The 25,463-nt window shown below is 42.9% G+C and overlaps 1 protein-coding gene across 1 annotated transcript in view; it reads left to right on the forward strand.

Annotated features, from left to right (window-relative positions):
- CPSF1 (cleavage and polyadenylation specific factor 1) overlaps positions 1–25,463 on the forward strand; it is a 297,206-nt gene that overhangs the window by 258,085 nt on the left and 13,658 nt on the right. Inside the window, 3 exon segments of the mRNA XM_030220640.1 lie at positions 2,196–2,372; positions 8,734–8,800; positions 15,292–15,339. Of these exon segments, the coding sequence (XP_030076500.1) occupies positions 2,196–2,372; positions 8,734–8,800; positions 15,292–15,339 (292 nt within the window).

Raw genomic sequence — 25,463 nt, forward strand, 5'->3', positions numbered from 1 at the left:
TCCTTAGAGATCTTGTGTATTTGTCTCAAGCACTCTTGAATTCAGATACTGTTTTCATCTCCAACACTTTCACCAGGAGGCTGTTCCATGAATTCACCAACCTTTTCCTGAAGAAGTATTTCCTCAGGTTACTTTTGAGTCTCGCCCCTTTCACCTTCATCCTATGCCCTCTCGTTCCAGAGCTTCTTTTCAATTGAAAAAGACTCTCCTCCTGTGACTTTTATGCGGTCCTATCTTTATGCTGTGCCCCATACCTGGTTAAATGCTAAATAATGCTCTTAACGGGCTGTGCTGTAGCCGGCTCCGCAAACTTGTTGCATACTGCCTGCAAGCCCGGAAGCTATCAAGGTGGTGTATATTGAGGTACAGTAGTTATATATCTGTCCCTGGTGGGCTCTCAATCTATGTTTATACCTGGGGCAGTAGAGGGTTGAGTGACTTGCCCAAGATCACAAGCAGGTGTACTGAGATTTGAACTGGGTTTCCCTAGTTCTCAGCCTGTTACTCTAACCATTGACTGGTTAAAGGACTGTAGCAGGAAGGCACAGCACTTTTCTGGGAGGAAGAGACAGGGGAATAGAGTGGAGGAGTAGCCTAATGGTTAGTGCAACAGGCTTTGATCCTGGTAACCTGGGTTCAATTCCCACTGCAGCTCATTGTGACCTTGAGCAAGTCACTTAACCCTCCATTGCCCCAGGTACTACTTAGATTGTGAACCCTCTAGGGATAGTACCTGTATATAATGTGTACAGTGCTGCATATGTCTAGTAGTGTTATAGAAATTAGTAGTAGTAGTAGCCTGTTTGGAAAAAAGAGTATACTCTGTTCCATTACTTTTTCCAGTGCTTTTGCTATTCTCTCTCTCTCTCTCTCTCTCTCTCTCTCTCTCTCTCTTCATAGTTGATGTTCCTTTCTCATTTCCTTGTGTTTTTACTGATTTTATTTGTAAACCACTTTGATTTTATGAAAGGTGGTGTATTAAATGAAAAACTAAACTACTTTCAAACAGAGGTGAGATATGATAGACATTTAAATACTTGCAAGGCATAAATGCACAGGAGGAGAGTCTTTTTCAATTAAAAAGAAGCTCTGGAACGAGAGGGCATAGGATGAAGGTGAAAGGGAAGAGACTCAGAAGTAACCTGAGGAAATACTTCTTCAGGAAAAGGGTGGTGAATTCATGGAACAGCCTCCTGGTGAAAGTGGTGGAGATGAAAACAGTATCTGAATTCAAGAGTTCTTGGGACAAATATACAAGATCTCTAAGGAAGTGATATGGAGAGTGGATGGCATGGGTGGGCAGACTGGATATGCCATATGGTCTTTGTCTACATTTTTCTCTGTTTTTCTTAGTGTGGCTTTTGGGAATGAGCAGAGACTCTGCTTGACACTAAGAGAGCAGTCACAGAACCTGCAACAGTGTGTTGGGATCCACGAAACGTGCTGTTGTCTCACTGCCTGTGTATTGTAATATTCTTCCCAACAGTTTGCATGACACAAAGGGTTTCAAACATGCTGCCTCAAAGTGAATCATGTGTAGTAATACAAGAAGACTGGCCTGTATTAAGCTCCCAGAGTGAACTGGTATCTGCTGATATCTGGTCAGAGTGAATAATGTAGAGCAGTAGAAGAAAATCCTTCTTTCCCTGTCATCAGGAGCAGACAAATTCAGAAACTTATGTGTTACGACCATCTACCAGCAGGTGGAGATAGAAAATACCAAACTGAACTCTGCCATATTGGATAGTATGTTACTACTACTACTATTTAGCATTTCTATAGCGCTACAAGGCGTACGCAGCGCTGCACAAACATAGAAGAAAGACAGTCCCTGCTCAAAGAGCTTACAATCTAAATCTAAACAATGCTTCTTGTTCAGTCAGTATTCTCTATCTCCAACAGGTGGTGGATGGTCTCTCAGAAGCTCCTGGTTGCCCCTGCTTCTGTGGCAGCGGAAGGGCTTATAGATGTGGGTGTGTTTGTGAACATGGCAGGAGAGGGCTGTGAATGTATTTGCAAGGGTGAGATGAAGTCTATAGATGCATCTGTGGGGGGAGAAGGAAGCTGTATGTGTGGATATGTCTGTAGATAGAGAAAAAAAGAATGGAAAGTAATGGGGGGGGGGGGGGGGACTGTGATAAGGAATGCCTCTCTGAGGGGCACTGCATCACTGGTTTTCACTCTCTGTATTGCAGATCTTCCTCTGGAGTCTGAAGGACAATGACCTCACTGGCATGGCCTTTATTGATACACAGCTCTATATTCACCAGATGATCAGCATCAAAAATTTTATCTTAGCTGCAGACGTGATGAAGAGCATCTCACTGCTGCGTTACCAGGAAGAAAGCAAGACCCTGTCCCTCGTCAGCAGGGTAACCAGTCATCCTCCCTTCTTGTTTCACATGCCCATCCTTTATAATGCATTTTGATAATGGAATATGGAAACCTTTACAAAGCACTGTATGGATATAATATAAGCTTGATTTTTATAACAGATCATGTATGTGAGAAGTCCAAAAAGGTGCCTGTTTGAAGTGTATCATGGTAAAGTGACATAAGCACTTTGTTTATTTATAAAACAGGTACCAGATCCATCCCAATAGTGTGCACATTTATTTATTTATTAACTTACAAGTTCATATGTACCATGATTTTTGTTCTTCTGATCCTTCTTCTCTTCCCCCTGCGTTCTTCGACGCTCCTCTTCCTACCCAGACCTTACTTAAAACAACCGAGCAAATGGTTCAACTTAGGCCACTCTCTTCTTGTATCACCAGAAAGCCTTGGTTTCAAGGTAACCTCCGCCTGACCAAATGGCAACTGCAACATGCAGAGCAACTTTGGCATTGATCTAGATCCCCTTTAGATCTTGTAACCTCCTCAATAAATATCCTCAATAAATATCATTTATAGATTTGCACCCTTTGTCGTACCTACTATACTGTTTTAATTAATAAATCTCAAAACCATCCTAATAAAACTCTACCACCTATTCTCTAACCTTACAGCAATTACTCCTGTATCTACTATTCCCTCTGTGATATCCGCTGAATTTGCACACTTCTTTCAATACTTTAATTCAATAGCAAGCTGTACACAGTCTTATTAAATTCTTTAGTTTACGGTAAAAGAGACTTCAGATCCCCGGTGCTGTTCTTTCTCTTTTGAACAGCGCCGCTTTGCTATGCCGCTGGGGTTTTTTTTTTTTAAGCTTTCCCAATGCGGTATCATGCGGGAATCCTCATCAGTCTGGTCTACCTCTTTTTTATGTTTTTCAATTTTTCTATATATACATTCGCAATCTTGGCACTTATCTTTTTCTTCGGGCGTTTTTTCTTTCTGGTCGGTTCGCTCTACAGCGAGCTCCTGTTTTGCTTTGGCTTCGTAAAGAGCTGAACCTTTATGTTGCCCTGAAACCAAGCAAATTTTATTCAATATCAAGCTGTGTAATTCAAGCTCGTGTACTCACTGTTTTATCTCAGTTCCTGGTTATACCTATTATCATGCTCGATCCAAAATATCTCCTGGCTTTTTCCGGATTTCAAACATGGCACCTGTCAGCTGCTTATAACACGTCAGACGCCAAACTGTGTACAGCTTGCTATTGAGTTATTAAAGTATTGAATAGATTGAGCTAAGCTAAGGTACTTTAATATATAACACTTCTTTCAATGCAAAATTTAGACTCTCTGAGCCTCGCTTCCTCTTTTACCTACTGGTTTGCCCTAACCTATTTAGCTTTTTCTCATATGAGAGGAGTTCCTCCCTTTTATCATTTTGGTCGCTTTTCTTTGAACCTTTTCTAATTTTGCTATATCTTTTTTGAGGAACGGCGACCAGAATTGAACGCAATACTCTAGGTGATGTTGCATCATGGAGCAGTGAGGCGTTAGTCTTATTTACTATCCTTTTCTTAATAATTCCTAGCATCCTGTTTGCTTTTTCGGCTGCTGCCGCACAATGGTCAAAAAATTTCAGTGTATTGTCTACAATGACATCTAGATCTTCTTATTGGGTTCTGACCCCCAAGGTGGACCCCATCATCAGGTAAATATGATTCAGATTACTCTTTCCAATGTGCTTCACTTTGCATTTGTCCATATTATATTTCATCTGCCATTTGGATACCTAGTCTTCCAATTTCCTAAGGTCTCTGCAATTTTTCACAGTCTGCATTTGTTTTAATAACTGAATAATTTTACAGATTACAATTTATATATTGCTAGTACCTGATCGGTTCAAAGCGGTTTACAATAAGATTAAGAATATCACATCCTCATTAGTAATAAAAAAAAGTCTAATTAGAGATAATAAGAAAATCTTTAAAAAGAGAAGTTTTAAGCATCTTTCTTAAAGTGTACATACTCTAAATTATCTAAAAAGCAAGAAGAGTATGTCTGCCAGATTTGGGGGGCTTGATAGGCAAGAAGCATATCACACATCCTGAATCTCTTAACACCTTTAGCTGAATGAGATGTATAAGAAATACAATTTACAGTTCTTCTACTTCTAGAAGAGCTTGGGCCAAAGTGATATGGCCCCCCCAAAAAAACCCAGGACAATGACCATGAAGAACATAATTTAATACAAAACAAAATTTAAACAAAATCCTAGCTTCCATAGATAACCAATGAAGATTCACATAAAATTTAGAAATTGTCATATTTGTGTAAAGAATAAATCAATATGACTGCAGTGTTCTGAATTGTCTGTAAACGTTGAAGATTATGCCTAGAAGTCAAAAAGTTTCCAATCCTTCTCAGTTTTCTCATAAGGAAAAAAGAACTCTTAACCATGGAATGAACTTGTGGATCTAATGATAGATTGTGTCATGTGCAAATTTAATCACCTCCCTTGTCATTCTGATTGCCAGATCATTTATAAATTTGTTAAATAGTACCGGTCCCAGTACAGATCCCTGCGGCACTCCACCATTCACCCTCCCCGGTTGAGAAAAGTGGCCTTTTAACCCTACCCTCTGTTTTCTGTCCAATAACTTAATTCCTAATCCACAACAAAACATTGCCTTCTATCCCACAATTCTTTAATTTTCTCAGGAGTCTCTCATGAGGAACTTTTGTCAGAAGCTTTCTGGAAGTCTAGATACACTACATCAACTGGCTTACCTTTATTAACATGTTTATTCATGCCTTCAAAGAAATGAAGCAAATTGGTGAGGCGATTTCCCTTGGCTGAATCCATGCTGACTTTGTCCCATTAAACCAACCGTCCATCATCCCTACATTGCAGGTTTCTCCTCTCACTTTAGTAAAAGCAAAAGATATCTGAGAGTGATCCTCAGGACAAACATTTATTTCTACGCTTATATATCTTCCGTTATCTACTCTTACTTCTGTTCCTTATGCACCATTCCCTCTCTTTATTCTTACCTTGATGACAGTCCCTGTGCTACTGTTCTCTGTGCACTGGTTGCCTCCAAGTTAGATTACTGTAACATTGTCTACTCTGGCCACCTTCTGATTCTTCTTAAGAAGCTGCAGGGCTGGTCCACAACACTTCAGTACTCCTTCTCTATCATGCGCACCATTCAGACCATATCACTCATCTTCTCAAACACCATCACTGGCTCCCAGTCACGTTCAGAATCCAACACAAGACCCTGATGTTAACACACAGGGTTTTCTGTTCCGGGCTTCCCACCTGCCTTTCCCCTCTGATTGTTCCCTACTGACTAGCTCACTCTTTACATTCCTCTACTAGTAATCAGTTATCAATACCTTCTGTCCACTGTTCTAAACTTGAATCAACCAGACACTCTGCATTTTTCTTGACTGCCCCATCTCTGGAATGCACTCCCCTCCAAACTTAGATCTGAGCTTTTCTATCCATGTTTTGGACCTTTCTGAAAGCCCACCTCTTTTCCTTAGCTTTTCCTGAGCGTGCAAGTTCGAATCACTTTCAAAACAGTTTGCATAGTGTTTCAAATGCTACATGGGAACTCATCCGAACTACTGATTCAGCTCTTCTCTCACTGCTACTATAAGTCGACTAGAATTCGAGACAACTTATTATTGTAGTATCCTGCTGTGTTAAAAGTATAAGATACAAACGTCAATTTAACTCTGTTCTCTTTTTGTGCCATTGCTGAATGGAATTCTCTGCCAGCCACAGTCCACTCAGAATCGAACTATATGTGGCTTCGTAAGAAACTGAAACCCTACTATTTGACAAATTTTAGCTATTTATGAACCACATGCGGTCATGCAGAATTAAATTCTTAACACTCCCTAGCTTCCTCCTTTTCTTCTGTTCTTCCTGCTTTGTGCAGCCTCTTACACTGTCAACCGCCTTGAACCTCAAGCTTTGATATGTGCAGTATATAAGCTGTAGATTACATTAGAGACAGTGGTGGTAGGGAGGAGGCACAGTTCTTATCCATCTTTTGCCTGTCCCTTCCACCTCGTTCTCTTATTTTTTATTTATTTTTTTTCTCTCACTGTCCTGTCAAACATTGTAGTTCCTTTCTTCATCTTGGCTTTTGTTTTTAGATTTGTAAACCGCCTTGATTTGCACTCTGAAAGGCAGTATACCAAGCTTGAAATAAACATAAACATATACTGTATATAATCAAAAGAACGTTACAATTGCAACCAAAAAAACATAAAGGCCTAGTAAACGATCCATGTTTTATGTATACAGAGAGGCATATTTTCAAAGCACTTAGCCTTCCATAGGTTTCTATGGAACTTTGGAAGGCTAAGTACTTTGAAAATATGCCTCAAAAAGTCTCTTATAAATTTATCCCCCAATGTGCATTCATAAAGTGAGACTGGAAGGCACATGCTTTTATGCAACTCACATGTATGTGTATTCAGGGGTGGAGTCCTGAAGTCAATGTGATCATTTATAAAATGCCTACCTACATGCATGCACCACTAGGGGTCAACCTACCAAATAAGGCAGTGTAAGGGAAGCATTAGTTTATATGCTACACTAACCCCTAGCAGTGTATAGGACATACCTCTAGGGTTCAGGCATTGCTATTATGCAAAATGGCAGCTTCAGAGGCAGGAGCAAGTGGGGAGTGTTCTGTCTCCCAGGTTTTGGAGTTGGGTGGGAATTAGGGATTCTAGGGGAACCCCTTGGGCTACTAGGACTTTTTTTGTAGAATCAGGGGATGGGGGCCAGGGGCCACCAGGGTTTATTTTGTGGGGGGTCTGAGAGTGGGTCACTAAGGTCCCTAGGGTTTTCTTTTTAGGGATTGGGGGGAAGGAAGAGAGGCCCACCTGGCCTCCAGAGCATTTTTGCAGGGTGGAGTAGGAAGTAAGATGCAGGAGTCATCAGATAAATGTCTTAAACTTTTGCACACTGCACATAGTTGTTTGAATTAAGTGAAGAATTAATTTATAACCATTTTTGCTATAGTAATAGAGTGAATTTTAATAAGACAATTGTCATAAAAGCAAACTGCTAGTTTTGAGCCGATGAGGAGTGTAAAGTAAAGGCAAGTCATGAGTTGTTAGCTCATGTGAAACGAGTTGCCACTGATGGCTCATTGAGAGTTTGGCTAAGAATTATTTTGATCTAATTTGAGATAAACAATGGAATAAGCGCTGTGATTTTGAGGTGGAGTTGAGTAATCCAGCACATTTTCTTTTCTTTCTTTGTCAGTGTATGAGCCAGTCCCCACACATTCACTGACAAGAAGGGGAGATAATGATGCAGTAAATGACTGCTTCCTTATTGTCTCTGCTACACCAGCCCTCTAGCACTGGTAACTTGGTCCGAGGCCTAGCTCCCCACAGCTTAAGCTATGGCCTGCACTTTTGAAATTGAGCCTTGCTTCTAGGGTTCAGTGTATGGACTTTCCTCAAGTAGAGTGCAGGGGCATTTAATCCGTCCTCAGCCTCAAGCTTGTAGCCCGTGCTCTTTTAGCTTGGAGTGGCTCCTGGCTCAATTCCTGCCGGGGTCCTTGCCAGAGGTGGTGGGTCCCTATCCCCCCTACTCTTGGGCTACCTGCAGCTTTGGGGGAAAATAAAAGAAAACTGGATTTGGTCTAAGCTGTCTTTATTCCCCTCTTTGTAAGGGAAATAATGCGCATTAGAAAAAAAGAAGAAAATGGAACAAAGGCAGAGAGTACCACATAGGGAGAAGAGCAGGGGATCAACCAGCTGAGTCCTGGTTCCTGATATGGCTCAGGCCACAAGAGAGGGGGAGGGAAGTGATCGGGACACCGGCCACATGACAGGCATACCTGCTGGCCAGCACTGTAGTGAATGCGGATGTTAGTTTTATGTCAAACTATACCTGTTGTACATCACCTTAGGTGAACCTTTTCATAAAGGCGGTTAATAAATCTCAATAAATAAACATTACCCTTCCTCTTTCTCATGATGTTGCTGGTAACTTACTGAGGAAGTTGCAGCTATCAGTTCTCTGTGCACTAGGTACTGACACCACTTCCACCATCCTGGATTTCTCAAGTGTTTTAAATCTTCTGGTTAGTGAATTAAAGAAGAATCCTTTGAAAACGGGAGTTAACATACTCTACTATAGTTGATAGATTTATACTGCTGATAAATCAGCAGATCTGGGCCTTTACTTACAGGAAGGAGTGTTGCCAACAGCATGAGGAGTGCTGGAACGTAAGAATACTTTGGAGCCCTAGAGAGGTTGACTGGTCTATTGCATTCTTAGAGCAAAAGGTACCTTTAACTTTTGAATATTGATGTTAAAAAATAATAATAATGTGCTGTGCTTGCTGTCTTTCAGGATGCAAAACCATTGGAAGTTTACAGCATAGAATTTATGGTTGACAGCGCTCAACTGGGCTTCTTAGGTCAGTCCAAGTCTTTTACATATATCTCAAACTCACGTTTGCTCACACTCAAATTCATGCACTCTCAAATGCACGCATGCACACATATACACACACTCTGAGACAAACCAACCTTTCAGTTTAAGCAACTAGTTCCTTGTCCCTCCTCGTGCCAGAGGAAGTTCTTACTGTTCTTCTGACTTCACTTGCTTTCCACTGTTGTTATTTTCTCTTGAAGTAAATGACACAGGCTTAATTCATATGGGAGCCCTCACCTGAGTTTGTAAGGAGTCCCTTCGGCAGGCTGTCCATTTTTCAGCTCCTTCCCCAAAGAATAGAAGTTGTGAAGAGAAACAAACTATTGAGGGCAGCAAACAGTAGCAGAAAAGGTCCAGATTACACAGAAACAAAAGAACATAACATAGTGGGAAGGACCGAAGGTCCATCAAGCCCATTACCCTGTTTCCAACAGTGTCCAATCCAGGTCACAAGTACCTGGCAAGATCCCAGAAGAGTAAAACAGGTTTTATGCTGCTTATCTAAGAAATACACAAAGCAGTTTTTCAAAAAGGTCAACTACATTTAATGTTTCACTGTATAAATCCCTATCCGGTCGATACTCAGTCTGCGGCAGTGCTGACCACCACAGGCAGAATTAACCCTAGATATTCAGTGCCAGGCCATGTCCAGGCAGCCGCACTAAATATCCAGGGCTAATTCATTGGTGTTAGCTGCTACAGCTTATGCGGGTCTCAGCTGAATATCAGCCAGGACCCCATGTAAAATAAATGCCAGATCAGGCAGATCCTGATCTCCCCTTCCCCCCCCCCCCCCCCCCCCCCCCCCCCCCCCCCAAGAAAATAGAAGACTTCCCCAGCCCCTTCCCCCTCTCTCCCACAAGGTCTACCTGGGAAAGACCCTGATGGACTAGAGAGAAATTGGGCAGGAGCTATTTTCCATCGTTCCTGCATAGATTCCAAAATGGCTGCCGTGACCTCTAGCTCAGCCTCATGATATAAAGTGTGAGGTACTGCAAGACTGCCAGTAGAGGTCGTGACAGCCATTTTGGAATGCAGCCCAGCAGGAGTAACTGGGCATTACTCCTGCTCGATTTCCTTCTAGGCTGCCAGGTAGAGAATGACACATTTAACCGCAGTAAATCCGCGGTAAGGACCATGCTCTGTTCCCGCAGTAAAAAATCCTTTCCTTCATTCCCGTCCTCCTCCCCGTGAGCGACACTTACATTTTCCTACAGCCGGCAGCAATTCACAGTCACAGGCCAGCTCTGTGTTCTTCCTTCTGCCACGTCCTGCCCTCTCTACTGCAACTTCTTGTTTAGCATCAAAGCAAGAAGTTGCAGTAGAAAGAGTAGGAGGCCATGGAGTGTAAGATAAAAAATACAAAAAGAAATAAAGTATAGAAATAAAAAGGGGAAAGCATAAAAAAATAAAAAAGACAGTCAGTAAAACAATAATATGGATACCTCAAAAAATATATATATTTATTTATTTATTTGTTACAACGGAGTGTGTAAGAGGGAAGGCGTATGGGTTTATCCTAACTGATTAACCAGTGCCACCAGTAGAAAGACTGATGCATGAGTAAAAAGCCTTCCTCAATATGATTAAAATTAAAAGTATGGATAAATTTAAGACATCAGGGTAAATTCACGAACAATATTGCCACAACTCAAAATGTGGGAATTTTTTTAAAAACAAATAAAAATATAGATAAAGGTCCATGGAATGAGTGGGTCAAACCTGAGAATGTGCAATAAAAAGTATGGCTTAAAGCATGCCTGTATGTGGTAGTGAACTAATTTATGACAAAAAAAAAAGCAACATATGTGTCGCAAAACTAGTTTATGGCAAAAAAGGATAGGCGATGTGTGTTAATGGATATTGTTGATTAGATAAAAACTGTCAAATCTAATTCAGCAGTCAAGACTTTTGGACTCACAGTATCCAAATCAAAGGTATCTCCATTGTGGATAAATTTGTTTAACCACTAAAAATTTGATTTCATCAATAGTGTGGTTGAGATCATACCAGTGAGAAACTAATGGTGCTGTTTGTATATTCCTACTTATACAGCTTCTGTGTTCAATAATTCTTGTCTTCACCATATGTTTTATCTTACCCATGTATAGGAGATTACAGGGGCATATGATGATATACATTACACAGGCAGAATTACAGTCCATTTTATTCCCTAAAAAGTAGCTTCAATAGGTAGTCGAATGTCTGAACACATTTGTAATTATTGCATGTTTACAAACAGGAGTGGAGGAGTGGCCTAGTGGTTAGGGTGGTGGACTTTGGTCCTGGGGAACTGAGGAACTGAGTTGGATTCCCACTTCAGGCACAGGCCCCTCCTTGTGACTCTGGGAAAGTCACTTAACCCTCCATTGCCCTATGTAAGCCGCATTGAGCCTGCCATGAGTGGGACAGCGCAGGGTACAAATGTAACAAAACAAAAAAAACAGAACATTTGGCACATGTTATGTCCTGTTATATCTAAGGTCTGAATGTCTGGATCTGGCAGTGTGAACGGTACAAGTTTGTCTCTCAAATTTTTACTCCTAGAAAACGCTATCACTGGTTTCATGTTTTGAAAACAGGGATGGATCTCTAATATATGCCAATTTTTAAGGATGGCTTTACAAAATTCTTTTAAATATTGTGAGAACCGCAAAGTGCACACAATATCTGGGTCTTTCTGGATTTTTTTGTTGTGTAAGTCATCTTGAAACCAGAGCAATAGGTCACGCTGTGCTTAGATATGACTTGCAGTTATGGTTTATTGTTTATTGAAGCTTGATATACCACTATACCTAATTTGTAGCTCACAAGGTTCTTCTCAAGCTCTCACTACCAGTATTGCCAGGTGGGAAATTTTTTTCCCACCCAATCCAGCACAAAAACCGCCCAAAACCCGCCCAAACTCAAACCCCGCCCCTGACACCCCCACCCCCGCGTCATCACCCCCGCCGTCATCAACCCCGCCGTCACCGACCCCGCCTCCCACGTCACCGGCCCCGCCTCCCACATCATCGGCCCCGCCTCCTACGTCACTAACCCCGCCCAAAAACGTCACTAACCCCGCCCCCCGCGGCCGAAAAAGCCGCACAAAAAACCGCAACCCGCCGCGGGCAAAAATTTCCCGCGTTGGGTCGCGGAAAACCGCCCAATTGGGCGGTAAAACCGCCCACCTGGCAACACTGCTCACTACAGTTGTATAGGCAGTCGGTGGCCCAACTGTTTGGGGAGGCTAAAGGGGGCTGGGTTAGGGGTGGTACCAGCGGTGGAGCTTACATCCATAATTGTCTGACAACACACCTAGTTCCGCCCCCACTTAACCCTGCCCTTGTTGACATGTTTTAAAATTCAAGCAAAACTTGTACAGGAAAACTAATTCAAATAAGCACAATGCTATCATAGGAAACTTATCTACTCTAGCCCATTATATGGGCTGAAGCCAGTAGGCAGAGCTTGCCACCATTTTCACTCACCCAAAACAATAGCAAAATATTATTAGAAATAAGGAACTGCCTATGCGTGGTTCATGTGTAAAAAGTCAAAAGCTGTTCCAGTTGGATAGGATGTGCCTTAAAAGATGGAGGACAAATATATATATATATATATATGAAAGCTTTTCCATTTATTTGAAAACTTTCCATATATAGATATAACTATCATGAAATAAAAATTGAATACCACTAAAACAGCTTAACAAATATTGTAGGAGGTAGAGACAGCAGTTATAAACTCTCTATTTTGTGCTCATTTTTCTACACTGTTCTTTATAATAGAGATGGCCAAATTAAGTGAGAATATCCTTTTTCTTAACAGCTGTTGTAATGTGCCTTAGGAAGCCTGGTGTTATAAACTAAGATGGACTTTAATTTTACTTCCATTTAATTTCAATATACTCACCTTTCATTAGGGCATATGAAATCATATCTTCACAGGTCTGTTCTGTTTTATTAGGTCTGCCATCTCCATTTGGGCAGCGGAGCCATGGCCCTTTTACTACCCTGGACAGAATTGCCTATCCCCTCTAGATACTTAATTACCCCAACCTTATATCTGCTCATGACAGTTTTACACAGAACAGCAGCAGGCTCCTTAATTAGAAAGAAACCCAGTATTCAGTAGATATAATAATATAAACTGGGCACTGACAAGCTCCATAATCAGAAGGACTCACTGGGATATAAGAAGATAGTTTATTATCTCACCAGTAGCAGTTCAGGCACATCAGGCATTCATATGGTTGAGCAGCAGTTCACGACACGTCTGTCACCCTCCTTCTCTTGTAGCCTTCCTTCTTCTGTTCTGATTTAATATCCCTCAGACTGCTCCTTATATACTATTTTGGCCGTATTCATTTCAGTGGACCCTAGCTTTGTCACCAGGGCTCTTGGCCCTTATCAGTTGATCAAAATGACTTCACACGTTCTCAAGCTCTAAGTATAAACAAGATATGCTCAGAGCGCATCTTGTGAGATGACTTTACAGGTCATTTTGCTCTCTTCAGCTTCCCCCTCCCTCTACTTGCATCAGACCCTCTACTATCTCTCATTTAAATCAAAACATCCTAGCTCATGACTCCTTGCAGGTGCCAGTCACAGGATTGTGGACAAGAGCAAGTGCCCCCTCCCTTGCTAGTTCAGCACTTGCTACAGTGAAATATAACTGTGCCAAAGGTGATCTCCGATTCTCAAAGGCCTAGCTCTTAGCCTGAGCCATTTGCCTGTATTTTACTGAGAGCAAGGGCTAGCATATTTCTACAGTTCTCAATCTAACCTTCTTGGGCTCCCCCATGGCCAACCCCGTTTCAAAACCGCAGCCAGCCAGCCCCCCCCCCCCCCCCCCCCCATCAAAGCCATGGCTCCTTCCCCAGCCAGCGGTTCTGACCGCTGAAAAAAAGAAAACGTGTATCTTCCTCTCCCCGCTGGCCTCCCCCCCCCCCCCCCCCCCCACCCCCCGCTCACTTCTTACCTGGCTGCCTGCCTGATTCGCTTCCTCCCAAAGGCTCCTTCCCCAGCAGGTCTGAGCAGAGAAGGAAAAAAAAAAGAGCTGCCGGTATAGCAAGGCTCATAGCCATGCTCTTCTGGAATGGCAACAGGAAGCCTACACAGATTGTCTTTCAATCGAGGCTGTTATCACAGGTTTTATATAAAGCCGTGAAAAAAGCCACAATAGAAAACTCCCTTGAAAAAACTGTTGCAAAAAAAAAAAAATAGGGCAATTTCATAACTCAAATCCTTGTTTTCTGCTGTGGCTTTTTTTGGGGGCTTCATATGAAACCTTTAATAAGAGGCTTGATTGGAAGACCATCTGTGTAGGCTTCTCGGGCAGTTGAGGTTTCCTTTGTTATTTACCTTAATGATTGTATAAAACTCTCTTCTGTTACTGTCTTGAACAAAAAGTATTTTGTTATATCTTTGATTATTTTTGCTCTCCAATATTTAGAATTTTTTAGTGTTTTTTTTAATGCACTGCCTTTTGTAAGCATATATCAAAGCAGTTTACATAAAATATATAAATATTAAAATTAAGAAAAGAACACTTAATTAAAAGAGAAATGAGAAGACAAAAAAGAGGAAAAAATAATAGACTGTTGTCACTCACCTTAAGGCCCAGGAACATCCTCGACTACTGAGTCTTAAAATACTGTTGAAAGAGATGAGTTTTAAGTGCCGCCTTAAATTTAAAACAGGATGGTTTGGTGCGGAGGGCTACTGAGAGGGTATTCCAAAGGAGATGGGGGGACACACACACACACACAAAAGAAAGCATAGTAGGTTTCAAATATGCAATCCAAGGAGTAGGAATTTGCAAATGGCCATCATGCAATGTTCTCAATGCTCTTGATGGGGTATGGAATGAAATGGAAGAGGCCAGATAAGCTGGTGTCCCTTTATACAGTGTTCTGTGCTCTAGGACAAGAAGTTTAAACTGTATACAGAATAGTATTGGTAACCAATGTGATTACGTCATTTGTGAATAGTCAAGTAGACTTGAGTGTCTCTACCTGTTTTTGGAGTGAACTATATGAAATGAACTTTCATACTGGGATATGAATCATTAGTCTTATCCAGCAAGGTATTTGTTATGTTGGTCCCGATGAGTGTTGATGGCTTTGTGCATGAGGGTATGCTGCATCTCATTCCTTATCTTGTACCTTTCTTTTGGATGTCTCTGCTCAGAATATATATCACTGCATTTTTTTTCTATTGAAACTTTGCTGCCAAGTAATCAATCAGTCCTCTAGTTTCCATAAATCAAATTGTCTTCCATCTTTTCTATTTGGCATTTGTTCTACGTTTGTTTTTGTTTGTTTGTTTGTTTTTTTTGTTTTTGCATGTGGTGAGAGCTTCCCCCTTCCTAAATTTTAAGAGGATTTGAAGAAATGTGTAAAAAGTAGAATACCTTCTTTTTGTATGACTTTAAATTGTCTCTCATACACACACACAGCAATAACTCTCTTTCTTCTTGTATTTTCAGTGTCTGACAGGGACAGGAACCTCATTGTGTATATGTACCTCCCTGAAGGTGAGTGAACGCTTTTAATTCTTTGTAGGTCTTTGAAGTGCTTGAGGGTATGAGGAGCCATATCTGTCCTGGAGAAAATGGGAGTTTCTTGGCGTCCTTCTGGATGGGTCCAGATGGATGGCTTATACATGCCCTGCCACCTTCGGTCTGCAGGAGGTGGTAGACGTGAATAGTCTGTGCAGTCTTGGATGGTAGGTTTCGGGGTTCTTAAAAAAAAAAAAAAAAAAAAGAGAGGCGAGGGGAGCATTTCTATATTAAAGATGAAGTAAAGGGGTTTTTGAGGGGGGGGGGGCTATTCTGTTGTTTTTTTGTCCCCCTCTGCTCTACACTTCTTTAGATAGTTTTTCTAGTTGGGATTGAGACCCATGGAGAGTCTTTCTGTCTCAGGGGGTGCTAAACCTGGATGGCCAGGTTCCTACCCTTACCTTTGCTGGGGACTATTCCCCCCAGACCCTGGGGGTGAAGAGGGCCACTGTGTGCCTCGCCTCCCATGGATGGCACAGAGAGACTGGATAGTCTGTAACTGTCAGTTAAGGTGACCTCACTGGCAGAGTGTGAAGGAGCCTGGAGTGCAGCCTGATTTATTTTCCTTTGCCCTGCAGAGGCATGTGTGCTGATTTGGAGTCTTTTCTTTTCTTGTTGCCTGAGAGGGTTTGTCACACCATGAGCACAGAAAAGCTTCAGTGCTGTAACTGGAGTCTTTCAGCAGTGGGTGTCAGTCTTGTGGCGGCTCCAGGCAGGGGCGTAGCTACGGGTGGGCCCAGGCCCACCCAATCACTGCTCAGGCCCACCCAGTTTTCCCTACTTGTCCAACCAATCAGTGCACAGCCTTTTAGTTCTGCCATGACAGCTGACAGGAAAAAGAGCACAATGCATGACCATAGTTTGGAAGGCAATTGCCCCCCCCCCCCCCCGCAAACGAACTGCAGCAGCATCCATCTCAGGCTCTCTCGGCATATTCCCACCCACCCCGCCCAGCACTGTCTCCCCGCTCCCGCCGCAGACTGCAGTGATGCTGCGGCCACCATCACTTCGGAGCACCGCCAGCCTCCTCCTGCACGGCATGGCCCGGAGCTGCAGCTCCTCCTCCTCCCCGGTCAACCCCCGATACCTCCTCCTCTCGGATCAAGGCGCTCACTGCTCCCGTCTTTCCAGCATCGCAGCGCCCTGCATTGCTCCCCACCCTCCCAAGTCCTCCAATCCCTGAGCCGCCGGCAGCCTCAACGAGAAAGCAGTACATGCTGCTTTAAACCTACCCTGGAAGCCTTTCTCTCTGCTTCAACTTCCTGTTCCCGCGTAGGAGGGAAACTGTAGCAGAGAGAAAGGCTTCCAGGGTAGGTTTAAAGCAGCGTGTACTGCTTTCTCGTTGAGGCTGCCAGCGGCTCAGGGATTGGAGGACTTGGGGGGGGGGGGAGAGAAATACGGGGCACTGCAATGTCTAAAGCTGAATCTGCTGGCGACTCGAGGCAGGGATTGGAAGGGTGGGGGGGTGCAATACCCAGTGCTAGGAGCTAGGCCCGGGGCTAGCCTAGGAGAGAAAGAACTGACTCCAGTGCGGTGGTGGCTGGCAGGGGCGGGCCGGAAGGAAAGCAAGAGAGAGAGACAGGGACGAGACTGGCTGGCAATGGGAATAGAGTAAGAGAGAGAAATGGAGAAGCAGCACAAGATGGATGGGACTAGGGGGTGTGAGAGAAGGGAGAGGGAGCAGAAGATGAATGGGACTAGGGGGTGTGGGAGACAGTAGGAACAGAAGAAGGGGAACAGAGAAGAAGATGAGTGGGACTTGGTGGGGGAGGGAGAGGGAGCAGAAGATGGATGAGACTAGAGAGTGTGGGTGGAGGGAGGGAGAAGGAGCAGTAGATGGATGTGACTAAGGGTGTGGGGGGAAGGGGAACAGAGCAGAAGATAAGTGGGACATTGGTGATTGAATGGGAAAGGATGACGACGAGGAGAGACAAGAAATGGAAAAGCCAACCTGGAAAAGAATTTACAAGATTGACACATGGAAAGTGGAATAGAGTGGGACTAACCCAATCACAAAAATAAAGTGCTCAGACAAGAAAGGTAGAAAAGAAAAAATATATTTGTATTTAATATTGTTTAAAGATTGAGATGTGCCTGCTTTGTGAAATGTACCTTTTTAAAACATTTTAAATGTTTATTTTTTTGTTTTGTATTTTGCAGAGTACAGGAGAAAAAAAACATTTATGTTTCTCTGTTACCCATATTGCCCTGCTTGTAGAGACTGGCTTTCTTGGGTGGAGGGAAGGGGGGTCTCCATTTCAGTTTTTGTCTGAATGTTTTTTGTGAGTGTAATGTTGGTGGTGGGCTTCTGGGTGGGGATGGGCTCTTCACTGCCTAGGGGAAAAAAGGTATGTTTAATCCACCCACACCCAGTAACCCATCAATAATGTTGCTCATTGCATAGGTTAAAAAAAAAAAAACCTTTTTTTAAAAAAATTATGTTGGTGGGTTTTGGGTTAGGGATGGTCTCTGCAGTGCCCAGGTTTAAAATTAAAAAAAAACCTTTATATTTAATGTAGGCAGGTTCCTGGATGGGGGAGATATTAAAAGACAAAACGTTTTATATTTAATGCTGGTGTGCTTCAGGGTTTGGGGGGGTGCCAGACTATGGGGGATGGGTAGGGGATAGGACAGGACTGACGCTAGACTATAGGGAGGGGTGGGGGTTAGGGTGGGGCTGATGCATAGCAATGGGATGGATGATGAGGAAGGGAAGGGCTGATGCTGGGCTATGGGTGGGGGGGTAGGGTAGATAAGAGAAGGGCTGATGCTGGGCTACGGGGCTGGGTGGAGGGGTAGAGAAGCAAAGTTTGAAGGATTATATCATTGCTGTAATTATACTCTAGGATCCTGCCATGTGTGTTGAGATGTTTGCCGTTATAGTAGACTTACGCCTGGTCAAGTTTAAGATGTGGGATAATGTAACCATGTTTAAAAATATTGGTTTTTCCATATGTTGATGCAGGGCAGATGTTGGGCATACTACTTATTAATCCATCATCAAGTGCATTCTAATGCATTATTTTGTAGCAAGAAACATTACTCATACCTATATACACAGTGCCCATCCATATTAGCTCTGGGCCCACCCAAAATGTTAGGTCTGGCTATGCCACTGGCTCCAGGTCCTCCAGCTCATTGGCGGCTCCAGCATCAGGCCCCTCACCAGCTTTGGAGGGTCGAGAGGATCCATTTCCCGTGTGTGGAATCAGTTCTACGGATATAGCAGCAGCTTCGTCTTTGGCGGGAACCGCTGCCATCTTGCCTGCCCCTCTGGATTCAGATCAGTCACTGCAATTAGAGATTTGCTTACAGCAAGAAAGTTGGTTTCCCCTGGGGGGAGCAGGGATGCCTGCCAATGTGGGTTTTCCCCAGAATTTATCTTGACCATTTATAAGTCAAGTTTGGTGGCTAAGGCATATTCTCAGTCGGTGGAAAAGGTCCTCAACAGGACAGTGGATCAGGAGGTCGCCAAGATTGAGATGAGGGGCTTCCTTTTTGGCAGATGTTATGTATGATTTGCTTAGAGCGCCAGTGAAGCCTTTGGCTCTGGCGGTGGCAGCCCATAGTTCTTTGTGGAGGGTGGCCAATGTAATACCAATTTTTAAAAAGCGTTCTAGAGGTGATCTGGGAAATCATAGGTCAGTGAGCCTGACATCAGTGCCGTGCAAAACTTTAGATGCTATTATAAAGAAAATTATTGCGGATATACATAGGCATGGATCAAAGAAACAAATCCAACGTGGATTTAGTCAAAGAAAATGTTACTTCACCAGTCTGCTACATTTCTTTGAAGAGAGTTGAATAAACCTGTGGATAAAGGTGAGCCAGTCGATGTTGTGTATCTGGATTTTCAAAAGGTGTTTCACAGAGTACCTCATGAAATACTCCTTAGGAAATTATAAAGTCAGGAGGTAGGAGGTAGTGTCCTATTGTGGATTAAGAACTGGTTAAACAAAAAAACAGAGAGTAGGGTTAAATGGTCCGTATTCTCACTGGAAAAGAGTAGATAGTGGGGTACCCCAGGAGTCTGTGCTGGCACAGCTCCTTTTTAACAAACTTATAAATGATCTATAGATGGGAAATTAAATTTTCTGATGACACAAAGTTACTAAATCTCAAGAGTATTGTTAAAAATTGCAAGAGGACCTTATGAGACTGGGAGACTGGGCATCCAAATGGCAGATGACATTTAATGTGAGCAAGTGCAAAGTGATGCATGTAGGAAAAAGGAACCCGAACTATAAGGTTCCACATTAGGAGTCACCAACCAGGAAAAGTATCTAGATGACATTGTTGATGATACTTTGAAACCAGTGGCTCAGTGGCAGCTAAGAAAGCAAATAGAATGTTTGGTATTATAAGGAAAGGAATGGAAAGCAAAAATAATGCCTTTGTATGGCTCCATGGTGTGACCGCACCTTGAATAATGTGTGCAATTCTGGTTACCACATCTCAAAAAAGGTATAGTGGAATTAGAAAAGGTATAGAGAAGGGCTACAAAAGTGATAAAGGTGAAGGGATGATTTTCCTATGAGGAAAGGCTAAAGATGCTAGGGCTGTTCAGCTTGGAGAAGAGACTGGTGAGGGGATATATGATAGAGGTGTATAAAGTAATCAGTGGGATTGAATGGGTGGATGTGAATCACTTGTATTCTTTTCCAAAAATACTAGGACTAGGGGGCATGCAATGAAGCTACTAAGTAGTAAATTTAAAACTGGAGAAAATATATCTTCACTCAACGTGTAATTAAACTCTGGAATTTGTTGCCAGAAAATGTGGTAAAAGCAGTTAGCTTAGCATAGTTTAAAAAAGGTTTGGATAATTTCCTAAAAGAAAAGTCCATAAGCCATTATTAAAATGGACTTGGGAAAATCCACTGCCTATTTCCAAAGGATACAAATCAGCACACACAAAAGCCTGGGGCATGAATCGGAATTGTAGCCACTCCCCCTTGACAAAGTCTATACGAAACGGGAACCTGTCGGGGTTTTAAGAGGGCACCAATCTGCCTAAGATAAGTGCAGTGTGTTTTTTTTGATAAATACATATCTACAGACATTCAATATAGAAAAAGCAGAGCAAGTTGTTTTTTGCTATTATTAAAGGGATGGTGGAGGTGGAGTCAATGATTATGACACGAACATATGTAATATATTCACCTATTGAGTGAAAAGAATATTACTAGAAAAATTATATATGAGACTCTCCTTCACTTTAGTCTAACAGTATTTAAGACTATCGCATTGACATCTATACACTCTGTGTATTCTGTTTGTTATTTGTAGGATAAGCAGCATAAAATATGTTTTGATTTTTTTGGGATCTTACCAGGTACTTGTGACCTGGTTTGACCATGGACTTTTTGGTCTGTCCCAGTATAGCAGATCTTATGTGGCTGCGAGGTGGTTGGCCGATAAGACAACTAAGTTGGGTAAGTTTCCTTTTAAGGGCAAATTTCTGTTTGGGGGAGGAATTTGATAAATTGGTTAAGGGCCTCAATGAGTCTAAGATTCCTGGTTTGTCGAGAGACAAAACAGAACTGGTCAGTTGAGTGGTTTCCAGTAGCGGTAGGTTCCGAGATTCTCCATGTTGTCATCCAAGTCAAGTAGGTGGTAAACAGCAGCTGATACTTTCAGAGGACTCAGTCTTTGTGCGTCAGGTGGCGTGGAGGCCGATACCCTAGTTCGGTCAGAGGCGGGACTGCCCACGGAGCTCAATGAAGGTATCGGGGTCCTTCCTTCAATTCCAGTGGGTGTGTGCTTAGAGTTTTTATCAGAGGTTGACCGAGGTCACTTGAGATCAGTGGGGTTTGGAAGTTGTTAGCGAGGGTTACGCTTTGGATTTTGTGCGTCTGCTCCCAGATGTCTTGCTAGAGTTCTCCCTGGCAGTCTCAATGAAAGGCGGAGCCATCTGGGAGACTTTGGACAGATTCATGCAGCTCTGGGATTTGGTTCCTGTTTTACAGGCTAAAAGGGGCACAGGATGTTTCTTCATCTACTTTGTGGTTCCCAGGAAGGGAGGTTCCTTTCATCCTGTTCTGGATCTCAAGAGTAAACCAGTGCCCAGTTTTCATTTGTATACCCTGCTATCGTTCATGGTGGCTGTTGACAAGGGGGAGTTTCTTACTTCCCTGGACCTTGCGAAAGCCCTTCTTCACATTCCAATATACCAACTGTCAACAAAGGATCCTTCGGTTAACAGTTTTGTGGCAGTACTTTCAATTCTATGTGCTCCCTTTTGGACTGACGATGGCTCCATGCACATTATCCAAGGTGATGGTTGTAGTGGCAGCAACCCTCAAAAGAAAAGGAACCTTAGTGCACCCATATCTGGAAGACTGACTAATTTGAGCAAAACCCTCCCAGGAGAAGTGTCAGTGTTACAGACCGAGTAGTGCACTTTTTGGTGCCCTCGGGTTAAGTTCTGGAATACTTGGGAGTCTGGTTTGATAGAAAGCAGGGTCGCATCTTCCTTCCCACAGCCAGGGCTCAGACATAGCGGGCTCAGATCCGGTGTCTTCTGGTGTCAACGTCTCCTTGGGGCAAAGACTATTTGCAAGTCTTGGACTCCATGGTGGTGACACTGAAGGTTGTTCATTGGGCCTAGGCCCATATACAGCTACTTCATAGAGTACTGTTGTCTTGTTGGTCTCCTTAGTGCCAGAAATTGAAGAAGGGTAGATAGTGAGGTTCCGTAGAGGTCTGTGCTGGGCCCGCTGCTTTTTAGCATATTTATAAATAATCTAGAGATAGGAGTAACGAGTGAGATAATTAAATTTGCTGATGGCACAAAGTTACTCAAAGTTCTTAAATCACAAGAGGATTGTGAAAAATTGCAAGAGGACATTTCGAGACGGGGTTTTCAAATGGCAAATGATATTTAATGTGAGCAAGTGCAAAGTGATACATGTGGAGAAGTCGAACCCAAACTATAGCTACGTGATGCAAGGTTCCAAATTAGGAGTTATCGACCAGGAAAAGGATCTAGGTGTCATTGTTGATGATACTTTGAAACCTTCTGTTCAGTTGCAGCAATGGCTAAGAAAGCAAACAGAATGTTAGGAATTATTAAGAAAGGAATGGAAAGCAAAAATGAAAATGTTATATTTCCTTTGTTTCACTCCATAGTGCAACCACACCTTGAATACTGTGTGCAATTCTGGTCACCGCATTTCAAATAGATATAGTGGAATTAGAAAAGGTACAGAGAAGGGCGGCAAAATTGATAAAGGGGATGGGACAACTTCCCTATGAGGAAAGGCTAAAGTGGCTAGGGCTCTTCAGTTTTGAGAAAAGATGGCAAAGGATAGATACGATAGAGGTCTGTGAGTGGAATCGAATGGGTGGACATGAATCGCTTGTTTACTTTTTCCAAAAATTCTAGGACTAGGGGGCATGCAATTAAGCTATTAAGTAGTAAATATAAAACAATTCAGATAAAATATTTCTTCACTCAACGTGTAATTAAACTTTTGAATTCAATGCCAGAGAATGTGGTAAAAGCAGTTAGCAGTGTTTTAAAAGGTTTGGATAACTTCCTAAAAGAAAAGTCCATAAGCCATTATTAATACGGTTTTGGGGGAAATCCACTGCTTGTTTGTAGGATAAGCAGCATAAAATCTACTTTACTGTTTGGGATCTTGCCAGGTACTTGTAACCTGCATTGGCCACTGTTGGAAACAGTTTACGGGGTTTAATGGACCTTCGGACTGTCCCAGTATGGCAACACTTATGTTCTTATGAGAAGCTTCTACTTAAGAGTTCAGAGCAATCTGTGCTGATAGCTGCATACTCCCAACTTGCAGAAGAACTTGATCTTGGAAGTGATGGAATAGACTGTCCTGACTACAGATGCATGCCTAAGCGGCTGGAGAGCCCACTGTCTGAGGCAGGTGGGTCAGGGACAGTTTTCGGAAGAGGAGGCTCGGTGGTCCATCAACAGACTGGAAACCAGTGCAGTTCACCTAGCCCTGATTTCCTTCTAGACCTTCTGGAGAGCAGGGTGATAGATGTGCTATCCAACCATGAACTAGCTGTAGGATACATAAATCGTCAAAGTGGTACAAAGAGTTAACAGGTGGCGTCGGAGACATCACTGGTTCTGACGTGGGCGGAAGCTCATTTGACAGACCTATCTGCAGCCCTTGTGGCAGAGGAAGAAAATGTGTAGGCCAATTACTTGAGCAAACATGTGCTGGGCCCAGGAGAATGGAATATGGGTCAGGAAGCCTTCAGTCTCATAGAGAAGACATAGGGTCAACCTGTGATGGACTTAATAGCATCCAATGTGAATGCGAAGGTGGTCAGGTTCTTCAGCTGATGAAGGGAGCCAAGGTCAGAAGGAATCGATGCTTTTGTCCAGTACTGGCTGCTTTGCGGTCTCCTCTATATGTTTCCTCCCTGGCTATTAACAGGTCGGACCATTCAGAAGATCGGATGTTGGTGGCCCGGACTTCCCCATACAACTCTGGTATGGAGATCTGATGTGCATTGTAACAGCAGAGCCCGTTCCCTCCCCCTGTCAGGCAAACTTGCGAGGCTCCACCTGTGACAGTTGTTGCTATGGTACTTCCCATCTGTCTGGACCAGTCCTGAGGGACACCAAGGAAGGAGAACTTAGGTCTTTCCTGCTAATTTGTTTTCCTTTAGCCCCTCTGGACTGTTCCAGGACCCACCCTCTGCCTGTATAGGATCAGTGATAGTTTTTTTTGTTGGTTAGCACTACAAATTTTTGGTTCAGTGTCCTTCATTGTTGCAGAAGTTTCAATTAAAAAATAATTAGATAAATGAATGTTTGAAAAGAGATGAGCCTTATAAGCTTGATGTTTGGGGGAGTAGAGCTTCGGAGACAGGTTAGCTACTTCTGCTTTATATCGAAGTACTGGCTATCTGGGAAATCCACAGGCTACATATAGGTTTATCAAAGAGAGGGTCCAAAAATACACAAAGGGGCATATTTTCAAAGCACTTAGCCTTCCAAAGTTCCATAGGTTTCTATGGAACTTTGGAAGGCTAAGTGCTTTGAAAATATGCCTCAAAAAAAGCACAAAAGGGCCTCAAGAACTGGAGCAATGGTACAATCTTTAATGGAAAAGGACCCGACACAGGCCGTGTTTCGGCGCCCAACTGTGCCTGCCTCAGGGGTCGAACTGCAATAAGTCTTATCAAGCTGCAATTTTCTAGCTGACTGTACCAAAATCCTTTCAATCGCTGTCACCATTCTTCTGAAAAAAATAACGCCAAACAAAACCGCAGTTGAGCGCCGAAACGCGGCCTATGTCAGGTCCTTTTCAATTAAAGATTGTACCATTGCTCCAGTTCTTGAGGCCCTTTTGTGCTTTTTTCGAGGCATATTTTCAAAGCACTTAGCCTTCCAAAGTTCCATAGAAACCTATGGAACTTTGGAAGGCTAAGTGCTTTGAAAATATGCCTCTTTGTGGTTTGAAAATATGCCCCTTTGTGTATTTTTGGACCCTCTCTTTGATAAACCTATATGTACCATTGCTCCAGTTCTTGAGGCCCTTTTGTGCTTTTTTAGTGCTACATATAGGTTTAACCAGAAGTCAAAGTTCTTAGTCTCCACCTGTTGGTAGGGGTTCATAACCCATCTGTCTGAACAAGTTTAGAGGGGCTAAAGGAAAGCAAATTAGGAGGTAAGACCTAATTTCTCCTTATCTTAGGCTGTTGGGCCTTTTATTAGACCCACTATAAGATGGTGTAGCTCACAAACTTCAAAGCCAAGCCAAGAAATGATGCATTGGATTGTAGTATAGAACTTTTTAAAATACATAAAATACCCCGAAGAGTATCTCAACTATGATTCCAACACCTATCTTGTATAGTACAAAGAGGCCCTCACAGGTAATTGGCAGCCCTGTGGGTGGGGAGGAGACAAGGCTCCAGTGCATATCTGAGGCCTTCAGGGTATGCATTAGTTAGTACCGTAGGTGCCTGTGGATAATATCTCTGGGTGTGGTGGTAAGGAAGCCTGTAACCCATGTGGGTGAGGGTGGGGAGATGGGGTGGCTTTTGTGGGTAAGCAGTTAGTGATGGAGCCTACTGCAGTTACAGACATGCTGTCATACATTGTATGCACT

This window comes from Microcaecilia unicolor, chromosome 1, assembly GCF_901765095.1.
Source record: "Microcaecilia unicolor chromosome 1, aMicUni1.1, whole genome shotgun sequence".
Classification (NCBI taxonomy): Eukaryota; Metazoa; Chordata; class Amphibia; order Gymnophiona; family Siphonopidae; genus Microcaecilia; species Microcaecilia unicolor.